General features: G+C 50.2%; 2 protein-coding genes across 3 annotated transcripts in view; one reads left to right on the forward strand and one right to left on the reverse strand.

Annotated features, from left to right (window-relative positions):
* Positions 1 to 584: 584 nt before the first annotated feature.
* On the reverse strand, positions 585 to 3,411 carry Alkbh2 (alkB, alkylation repair homolog 2 (E. coli)). Of its 2 annotated transcripts, none has more exons than XM_013014336.1 (3): positions 3,141 to 3,411; positions 1,757 to 1,859; positions 585 to 1,033 (listed from the first exon to the last, which is right to left on the reverse strand). In XM_013014336.1, the coding sequence occupies exons 1-3, from the start codon at positions 3,409 to 3,411 to the stop codon at positions 730 to 732; spliced, it is 678 nt and encodes a 225-aa protein (XP_012869790.1). In that variant the 3' UTR covers positions 585 to 729. The 2 variants fall into 2 exon arrangements, with proteins under 2 accessions (XP_012869790.1, XP_012869789.1); XM_013014335.1 differs by having other exon boundaries at positions 1,757 to 1,955.
* Positions 3,412 to 6,823: 3,412 nt separating this feature from the next.
* Ung (uracil DNA glycosylase) overlaps positions 6,824 to 10,612 on the forward strand; it is a 9,905-nt gene continuing 6,116 nt past the window's right edge. Inside the window, exons 1-3 of the mRNA XM_013014345.1 lie at positions 6,824 to 7,025; positions 7,594 to 7,800; positions 8,352 to 8,447. Coding sequence (XP_012869799.1) covers positions 6,894 to 7,025; positions 7,594 to 7,800; positions 8,352 to 8,447 — 435 coding nt within the window. The 5' untranslated portion in view covers positions 6,824 to 6,893. The remainder of the gene's footprint in view (positions 7,026 to 7,593; positions 7,801 to 8,351; positions 8,448 to 10,612) is intronic.

Below are 10,612 nucleotides of genomic sequence, written 5' to 3' on the forward strand. Positions count from 1 at the left end.
AGCCCGGGCTGTCGGCTGGGAGCAGGCCTTCCCTCAGAGGCTGGCTGAGGGCCGGCGTTGTAAATGTGAGCGATAATCTGCCTGAAAGCTAACTTCCTCATTTTTGTAAATTAGTAGGCATTAGCCACCAAATAATCTGTTTTCTAATTTTTATTTATAAAGTACGTAGTCACTTCTTTCTGGAAAAAACCTAAGTTGAGCTAGTAGTTTGTGCCATGGTGACGGCTGATTTATGTATTTGCTAAAGGTACTTTTGTATCTGCTGTGTATTATAGCAATAAAAAAAATCATTTTGTTAGGGGAAAAAGAAGCCAACTGCCATTCTTTCATAATTTGTGGGTTTGATTTAAACACCATCTTTCAGCACTGTACATTGTTGTATAACAGGACAAGTCCTAAAATGTCATCAAGCTGGGAGCTGGCAGCTCACGCCTGTAATCCTAGATACTCAGGAGGCTGAGTTCTGAGAAACATGGTTCCAAAGCAGCCAGGGCAGAAGAGTGTGAGACTGTTATCTGCAATTAACCAAATGGAAGTGGAGCTGTGGCTCCAGATGGTAGAGGGCTAGCCTTGAGCACAAAAGTTTAGGGACAGCACCCAGGCTCTGAGTTCAAGCTCCAGGACTGGCTAAAAAAAAAAAAAAAAAGTCACCAAGCTACCTCTGCTTCAGGCTCACTCAGAATAGACAGAGAAGGAAGAGACAGTCGTGCTAACTGTTACAAACATCTCTCATTTCTTAGGCAGAATTTTACGAAATGTCAAGTTGACCCGTGGAGCCAGAACCTTCTTGCGGACGGGGAGACTGTGGTACCAGTGAGTGTTGGTCGGGTGGTTCATCATGAGCAAGCTCCCGTGGGCCAGCTGCAGCCTGACTGTGTCCCCCGGCCGGCCGCCAGGCTTCCCTCGGGAGGCCTTGTGCCGGAAGAAGAAATCCCGGCAGGCACCAAAGGACACGGAGGCAATGGGGCTCCTGGAGGCCAGTTCCCTCTCATCGTCTCGGTGCTCTCCAATGTGATCACAGCCGTCTTTATACCTGTGATGGGAAACAAGGACAGCATAGAAGAAGAGCCTCTCCCCCCGCTGCAGGAAGCAGTGTGCCGAAGGCTGCCCCCGCCATGTTTCTGGCAGGGCCCTCAGGCCAGCCTCGCCTCTGACCCAGGCCCACCTGTCCTGCGTGCAGGCTCACAACCATGTCTCCTAGTCCCCAGCTCTTGCATGTAAGCCTGCCATATAAAACGATCGCTCCCTACACATAGAATAAAACCCCCATTCTCGGCCGTCTGGCCCTGCCTATCTCCAAGTACACTCTGTACCCCACTCCTCCCTCTCTCTTTTCAGCCACACCCCAGAGACCCCAGTTCTCCAGATGCCTGTGGGCTTTGGGGTCTCCACTTAGTTCCCAGGTCAAAGGTCACAGCCTCAGGGAACGTCCTGTAGAGTGACCTTGTCTCGGCCTAGGCTTTGTAGCCAGGAAGATGCCAGGAGATGCCAGGCGTCTGTGTGGAGGCGGGCGCTCCTGGCATCTACTGGGTGGAAGCCGAGCATGTGTCCCATGCCCTACGAGGCACACGTTTCCCTTCTACAGCCCCAACTGTCACAAGTGCTTCTACTGAGCCCAGACCCCTTCCAGGAACCGCTGTCCAAAACAACCTGGCCCAAAGAACAACTTGAACCAAGTATGACAGGACCACAAACTTCCCTTTGGAGAAGACACATAGAGAAAAAACACAGGCCAAGCGTCAGGGCAAGGGGTCACCTGTTGACGAGCACGAAGTTGAAGGTCTGTCCTGTCACGTCAGAGACTCGATCCCGGATGCGTTCCAGAACTGGAAGCCAGGGCTTTGGAGACAGCGTAAGGCCTGAAAACGTGTAGGTCAGCCCAGCGTCACCATAGGTCGCCTGCTTCCTCGGCACATCATGCCATTTCCCAAACACCTGCACCCTTGCCAGCGCACCTGTGCAGATGGAACATGGCAGTTCACTCATCCCATAAAGCCCTTGAGATGCAGACGAGAGAGTGACACGCCGGCTCCCCAGGGTGTACACTGCCTGCGGTTGACCCCATCTCAAGCATCACTGTGACTTGCCCCAAATTTCCATGGGAGCTTAGTGAATCTTGCTGAGTATGGTAGTGCATGCCTATAACCCCAGCTTGAGGAAGCAAGAGTTGGCCTCTTGCCTGGGCTACAAAGACTCAGTCTCAAAAAGCAAAATGTGGGCTGGGAATGTGGCTTAGCAGTAGAGTGCTTGCCTTGCATGCATGAAGCCCTGGGTTCAAGTCCTCAGTAACGCATAAACAGAAAAAGCCAGAAGTGGCACTGTAGCTCAAGTGGTAGAGTGCTAGCCTTGAGCACAGAGAGGCTCTATGTTCAAGCTCCAGGACCGGCCAAAAAAAAAAAGTGACTCTTGCCTTATACTTAAGAGAAACATGGATCACTGTTTCCTAAACACTCTTCACAAGATTTTTGAGCAAGGTTTCATTTTGTCACCTGTGAGGTTACACAGCCCAGGCTGGGCGAAGTCAGTAGTGAGCAGGCTCTCAATGTGTGGTCCTGGGGCCCACAGCATCCCTGTCACTTGGAAACTAGAAACTAGGCTGTGGGAGTGGACCTGCATTCCATCTCTGCCGGAGCAACAAGGTCTTCCCCCCAACCCCACCCCCCCAGGCAGCACTGAGAACCACTCAGCATTCAGATAAAGGAGTTACTGCTTGTATGGCATCGTCCTGCTCTAGGGCTTCTAGCCCTCACCTGCACCTGACAATCCCATGAAAACTTGTTTTATGCCTGGATCTAACCCCAGATGTGTGCATCAGGCAAGTGTTCCACCACTGAGTCATATGCCCAGACCTAGATTTTTCTTTTTTAATATTGAAATCCAGATGTGCACCTAACGATTCTGATTCCATTGGCCTTACACGGAACCCAGCCTGTTTTAACTTTCCTCAGTGACTTAGCAGCAACCAGGCAGATTTCCCCTAGTCTTCTATTGACTACCAGTAGACAGACAATCCTGCTTTTCATCTGCTCCCTTCCATTCCCCGATTTATAGCCCAAGACCTTCACCAAATCCATCAGGAATTCACAAATCCTCTGAGTTCAGATTTTCCAAACGTAAGATCAACGCAGCCTTCCCCTTACCAGTAAAATACTCCACATCTTGCTCCAACTCGCGGAAAATCTTGTCCGCCTCTGCTTTGCCAAACAGGATGGTGTAATCACAGTTCAGACCTTCCCCACGAATCTGCCTCCAGCTCAGGCCTGCCTGGTGGCTGGTGTCCCCGGGGGTCTCTCTCCTGGGCCTCTTCTCTGCCATTCCTCCATCTTCTCCTGCCTCTTCTCTGGTGGGCTTTTGCTTGGCTGTTTTTCCCAAAAGGACCCCTGGGGCTGTCTTCTGTAGGAATCTGTCCATCCTGGCCTTTCCTTTGGAGGTCCGTGGTGAGGCAGGGACCAGGTGCCTTCGTGCCCCAGCTGCGTCCCCAGTGGATCACAGCGACCATCATGTGGAGGAGGCGCCCATTTCACAGAGGCCACAGCCAGGGCCTAGGAAGGAAGCAGAGCTTTAGGTTCCCGGCATCTCCCACGCCTGGCTCTCACGATCTGCTGGCCCTTCCAGGCGCCAGAACTTTAAAAAAATGGCAAGACCTGCCTTTCTAACCCCAGAATCTGCAACACCACAGCCAAGTATGGAAACCCATCCAAACCAAACCACGATGCCCCTGGGGGCGGGGGAAGGTGCCCAAAGTCACCCCTAGAAGGAGTGACTGTCCATCTCCGCCCCGCAGGACCGAGGGAGTTCAGGGTCCGGGCATCTGCCCCGCAAATCCCCGAGCTGCTGCAGGAAAAACCCCCGGCCCGGAGCTCCGCCCGCTAGTGGGTGGATTTCCGGCCGGCTGGCAAGCGCGGGTCCCTGGGTGATCCCCAGCGCCGCCTGCAGGCCTGCCCGGGCATCGCAGGGCCCTGCTGAGGGCCTGCCTAACGTCACGCACGCGCGGTGAAGCCCTAGAGGCTGCTCAATGCTCTTCAAAGAGATTTGGGGCTTAAGAGTGCGGGCGTAAGGACAGCAGCATGTGGTCTCAAAGCGTCCTGTTGCTGGTGGGAGATCCATAAATGAGACCATCTGGCTCTCATTTCTTCCCCCCTCCACCCCAGTCTGGGAGAACCGTGATCTCTCCTCTGTCCCTATGGTTTGCCCCAAAATTTCAAATGAATGGAAGTGTGTGTGTGTGTGTACCTTTTCATGTCAGCCTTCTCCCAGTTACTATAAAATGTGTCTATATCTTGGGGTGGGAGGCTCTAGCTGAGTTCCATTACCCTGTTTACGTGACAGACAATACTCACTGGAACTGCCATTCAGCCAGATCTGGTAAGCCTGAAACCAATTGCCTCAAGCACTCAGGGACAAGTGTCTACCAGAATCTTTCCGAGTCACCAGCAGCAACTCCCTTTACCATCCCGGCACTTGCCTTAGGCAAGGCCTCTTGGAACTCCCTCCCCCAACCCCTTGTCATTTTGTATCCTCTCTATTAAGTATTATGTGTGGGCCTGGGAAGGTGGCTCAGTGGTAGTGCTTGCCTTGCATGCATGAGGCCCTGGGTTTGATTCCTCAGTACCACATAAGCAGAAAAAAAAAAGTATTATGTGTGATCTGAGAATTAATATTAGTGGGATAAAAGAACATACCAAGGCCAGGTACTAGTGGCTCATGCCTGTCATCCAGCTACTCAGAAGGCTGAGATATGAGGATCACAGTTCAAAACCAGCCCAGGCAGATAAGCCCCTAAGACTCTTATCCTGAATTAACCACCAAAAAACCAGAAGTGGAGCTGTGGCTCAAAGTGGTAAAGCACTAGCCTTGGGCAAAAACTTGACCTTAGTAATACTTGGAAATTAAGCCAACAAAATGGACGTACTTGTGAATTTGTTATTCACTAAATTCTAAAATTATGGAAGGACACAAGGGTGTCAGTCTAGGTTTCCAACAGTGCTCTTACCACGCAGGATAAATGTAAGCAAACTTCATATACACACCTAACTTTTTCAAGGGGGCTATAAGGGCACTGTTCAACCACCAGCTGTTTTCCTTCCTACCTGTTCCCTCCTTGTCCTGGCCATTGGTACACATCAGCAGAATAAAATTCCTGCCCTTGCCCTGGCTACATTTTGGAGATGGTGACAGAAATGAACAAGAGTAAATATGACATTATGGTTAACAGTGAAGCTATAAAGAGAGTGAGAGTTTGGAAGGTGAGGTAGACCTTCCTTAAAAAGTACTGAGTAATGCCATAGCTTTCTAGACAGAGGAGTGTGTGTGTGTGTGTGTGTGTGTGTAAGGCCTCAGGGAGACCTGCAAGGAAACCAGATTAAGTATCAGGATTCACTTGGCATTGGAAGCAGTTTGGAAGTGATGGGAAGCTGGAAGTAAGATGTAATTTATGTTTCAAAAAGAATCCCTGGATAGGAAAGAGAACAGCTAAGGGATTGCAGCCAGGCTATGGGAACTGTTGCTGTGGAATTCAAGATTTGCTATAAGAAAGAGAAGAATCCCAGATGTGTATGCTGGAGTCAAGGTGTGAGAAAAAAGCAGTCTTTTCTGTCAAACCAAAGTGCCTTCATCTTGTATATTGTTATTTTCTGAACTTCATTTTGCTTTTTTCCCCTTTTAACTCAATTATAACTATTATCTGTCCTATTTATGACCAGCTAGCCAAGTTAGGGAGATGAATTTTTATCAAAGGAGTAAAAAAAAATAAAACCAACTACCAACTACCAGGTGTGCTGCTTGTTAGGAAGATACATCTTTTATCAACAGAGTTAGAAGGAATTAAGTCCCCCTTTGGAGTGGGAGTTTTCCACTGACCTCATCAACCTCCTCCAACTGTATTGGTCAGCCATCCCTCATCAGCCTCGCCCCCAGCCAGCTGTGGGGGGGGGGAGGGGAGTAAACCTTTTATAAGAATTAAAGAATAGCCCCCTTTCTAGCCTTGGTAATCAATCATACTTAGAATGTGAGCCTAACTCCTTGATAAGGAGGAGGAGCTAGGATCCACACTCCCAAAGGTCTATGCAGAGGGAGGGAGGCAGGCACAGGAGAAAGGCTGCTGATGGCTCACGTCTGTAATCCTAGCTATTCTGGAGGCTGAGATGTGAGAATCGCGGGCAGAAAAATCTATGACACTCTCATCTCCCATAAACTAGTCAGAAAAAGCCCAAAGCCAATCTGTGGCTGAAGTGACGCTAGCCTTGAGCACAAAGAGGCTCAGGGACTGCGCCCAGGCCCAGAGTTCAAGCCCCAGGACTGGCACACAAAACAAAGCAAAAACTAGCACATTGCTCTACCTAGCTCTGGGTAGAGGAACCGTATTGCACTTTGTGTGTGTGCAAAAGTAAGTTGCCTTGATGAAATCTCTTATCTCTGTCCATTCACTCCAGATTTGGGAGAGTAGTTGAGTTTCTAACCCAGGGGTCAGGCAGCGCAGTTTCCTGGATAAATAAAACCTTGTGCCAAATGTTTTCCCAGCTCAAAGTCTTCACTCTCCGTAGACAGGGTGGTGGAAAGTAGATTAGTAACTATTATCAGGCTCACTTCATTCACCCCAAGGCAACCCAGGTTTCTTTTTTTACACTGCTGAGGGGTGGAGTCAAAGGGACAACACAACGGAGGAATCCAGCTCAGGCCTCCCAGGTCCCACCTACCCCGGGGGCGAGGCGCCCATCCCCTCCGGCACATGCGCACTGGATCCCCCAGCCCCTAACCACTACCACCACCCCCCGCCTCCACCCCGCTCGGAGCATGCGCGGGCCATTTGGCGCCAAACGCAAACCCGCCCGCCGCCGAGCGCGCCAGCCTCGGGTCCCTAGGCACCGCGCGTCCGCTCCCTCTCCGACTCCGGGATGATCGGCCAGAAGACCCTCTACTCCTTCTTCTCCCCGAACCCCTCCCGGAAGCGACCTGCCTGCAGCCCCGAGCCGGCCGCCCCGGGGACCGGCGTGGCGGCCGCAGCTGAGGAGAGCGGCGAGGAGGCGGTGAGACCTGACGAGGGACCTTGTCGGGGAGCTGGGGACGAGGGACAGGAAAGGGGAAGAAAACAGGGAGTCTTGCCTGCCCGTGGGGGCGTGAGGTGCACCGCTGACTCGCTCCCCCGGAGCCTTGCGCTCCGCACAGCTTCCACGTGTTCAAAACAGCCGCCGGCGTCCCTCACGGGCCGCCATGCTGGGAGCCCGGCCAATGGAGTCGAGCCTCGGTGGCCACGGGACCCAATCAGCGCTGAGCGGCTCCGCCCTGCGAAGCCCGCCGTCCAATTACAGGAGCGAGGGGGCCGGACCGGAAGGGTTTTGCCGCGAAAAGGCCACGTGGGGCGCGTGAGGCGGGTCTCGCAGAGCGGGGCGCCCGGGCCCGGGGTCCCCCTCGCGGGCGGCTTTCGTGGGGGTGTTGCGGGCTGGCTCCCGACTCCTCTGCGTTTTAAGTTTCGGTTGTCTGGCTTGGCTCCTTCCTGCCCCACCAATGGGCGTCTTTTGCCATCCACCTTTGGGTTTGGGCCGGAAGCTAGGGCCGGTGCGGTTCGTGACCCGCCTTTGTGGGGACCCCTTCCAGGCCAGCCCTGCCAAGAAGATCCGAGCCGGGCAGGATGAGCCGGGCACGCCGCCGTCTTCGCCCCTGAGCCCCGAGCAGCTGGGCCGCATCCAGAGGAACAAGGCCGCAGCCCTGCTCCGGCTCGCGGCCCGCAACGTGCCGGTGGGCTTCGGGGAGAGCTGGAAGCAGCATCTCAGCGGGGAGTTCGGGAAACCCTACTTCATAAAGGTGAAGGAAGGTCACGTTTCAGAGCCGTACCCCTTGGGGGGGGCAGGCCTTGTCTTGTTTAGGAGGCTAAATTTCCCAATAGACTGTTCCTTTCACGGGCTTTTCTTACCTTCTCCAATAGTCTTTTCACGACAGAGGGCTGCAAATAACGCCTTGGTGTTTTGAATCCGGAACACTTTTATTGGTTAGAGTTGTTAAACCCTGTAAGATAATAACATTGTTGAAGCCATTTAGTTTGCTCTCCAGGAATGGCTGGTGTAGTAAAATCATCACAGACTGAGCTAGGCTTGACTCTTTCGAGAAGGGGAGGAGAAGGAATTGGTTGGACCATCAAGAACTCAAGGCAGACAAATCCACTTAGATGTAGCCGTGGATCCCGCCCGGGAGGGAAGAATTGGACCGGTTAAGGATTGGGGGCGGGGCAGGCAGATATTTTTGTTGTTGCTGATTTTTAAATGGGTTTGGATTTAAAACATGACAGGGAGCTACTTGCTTTTTTACTGAGTTCTTTACCCCCCCCCAGACTGATTTTAATCTTATGTTTAAATTAGCTAATGGGATTTGTTGCAGAAGAAAGAAAACATTACACTGTTTATCCTCCCCCACACCAAGTCTTCACATGGACCCAGATGTGTGACATAAGAGATGTAAGTATCATTGGTACAATTTATTAGAGGAGGGGATTAGTTCTAAGCACTGGAGTGAAACTGTAATTAGTAATTCAAGATAAATAACACAAATCCTGATGTTCCACTAACTATATGTATGTGTATATATGTATATATATTGTATTCTTTGTAACTTACTGAAGTGCTGTGTTTGTAGCAAGTAAGAAAAGACCTTTTCTATAGTATTAAGTATATATATATACACACATAGATAGGCACTTTTATTGTATATTACCCCATATTATTTCAACGATCATTGCTCTTTTTTATTTTTGCCACAGATTATGGATCTGGGGAAGTGAGGGTGTGTATTCAGAGATGCACATATAATAAGTATTCTGGATAACAGGCAAAAAGAACAAGGACAGTGTAGTTCAGTGATGGAATTCCCCTCCCCCTCCCCCAAGCTCTTGTATTTAATTTACCTAGCACCAACAAAACAAAAGTAGGCTGTCCAGTATGCAGTAGTTTTTTGTGTAATGGAAAACCATTAGGAATTGCCTAAGCTCTTCATTTAATGGTTTCACCATCCTTTCACATTGCCCCCAGCTGCCTGATTGCTAAATTAACTGGCAGAAGAAAGAAAATGAGATCAGGAGATCCTCCTTTCACAGGATAATACATTCAGACCCTACCCAGTTAAGAAAAAGACTTCAATCTGTATAATTTGACAGAGAGAGACTACCTTTCTGGTGTGGGCATTTTGTAAATAGACTCTTTTCAAAAGTCCTGTGGTTTATATGGAGTAAGTTATGTGGCCATCTGGCTTCAAAATTATCCTTTCTTTCCCTTCTCAGTTCTTAAATGTACTTTCATTTTTTTACTTGATACCTAGTAATGGTACATATTTGTGGGGTATAGTGTGACATTTTGATGCCTGTGTACAAGGTGTATTATCTGATCAATGAAAGTGGTATATGAGCTGGGTGCCTATGGCTTGTGCTTGTAATCCTAGTTCTCAGGAGGCTGAGATCTGAGGATCCCAGTTCAAAGCCAGCCTAGGCCAGAAACTGTGAGATTCTTTTTTTGGGGGGGAGGGTCCGGTCGTGGGGCCTGAACTCTGGGCCTGGGCGCTTTCCCTCAACTCTTCAGCTCAAGGCTAGCGCTCTACCACTTGAGCCACAGCGCCACTTCCGGCTTTTTTCTTTTTGCTTATGTGGTGCTGAGGAGTGGAATCCAGGGCCTCAGGCATGCAAGGCAAGCGCTCTACCACTGAGCCACCTTCCCAGCCCCCCTCTGTGAGATTCTTATCTTCAGTTAACCACTAGAAAACTGGAAGTGGGGCTGTGGCTCAAAGTGGTAGATCACTAGACAAGCAAAAAAGCTCAGGGACAGCACTGGGCCCTGAGTTCAAGCCCCATGACAGCCCCTCCGCCCCAAAATAAAGAAACTGGTATGTCCATCACATGTTTGATGTGCCTCATTGCTTATCACTGGGAACATTCATATCTTCAATTCCATCTGTTGGTTACTATGCGGTTTATCTGCCATAGTCACCCTGCTGTGCTATAGAATGTTATTACTCTTAGCCAACCACACCTGTAGCTGTTAGCCATCTTCTCTAGCTGCTTTTCCCCCATCCCCAGGCTCCTAGAACTACTGTTCTCTACTTGTGTGACAGTATTTTTATACATACTCTAATTTTATTTAATTCTAGCTCTTGACTCTTGGCCTGCCTTTGCCAATTCATCCTCTGGGTAGGTGCTGATTGCCAACCCAATCACTCCAGTCTCCTGTTGGAAGGCAGCCAGGCTTCACTTGCATGAACTGTGAAAGTTGAGTTCGAAAGCCCTATCCTCAATAAATGGGCGGTAGCCTACCTCCCAACCTGGCCTCTGTGTCACCCCCTGGTTTCTGCTTTTGAACCTACTTGGAGCCATTTGTGACACCATGAAGCCTGTTGCCTACCACCTGTGTGATCATTTGAGGTGGATTCTCTTTGCTGGGCTAATTGCTCTAAATCAAGTAGATCTAAAGCAGGTGAATAGAGGATCATGCCTTATGATTCCAGAATTTTCGGTTTTCATTTTAGAGAAACAATGTGGAATATAACTTCTTGTTTAAAGTTTAAAAAGCAACAACAACAACAAAACGGTCTTCTGGACTGGGAAGGTGGCTCAGTGGTAGAGTGCTTGCCTTGCATG

Source organism: Dipodomys ordii, unplaced genomic scaffold (assembly GCF_000151885.1).
Source record: "Dipodomys ordii isolate 6190 unplaced genomic scaffold, Dord_2.0 Scaffold23, whole genome shotgun sequence".
Lineage (NCBI taxonomy): Eukaryota > Metazoa > Chordata > Mammalia > Rodentia > Heteromyidae > Dipodomys > Dipodomys ordii.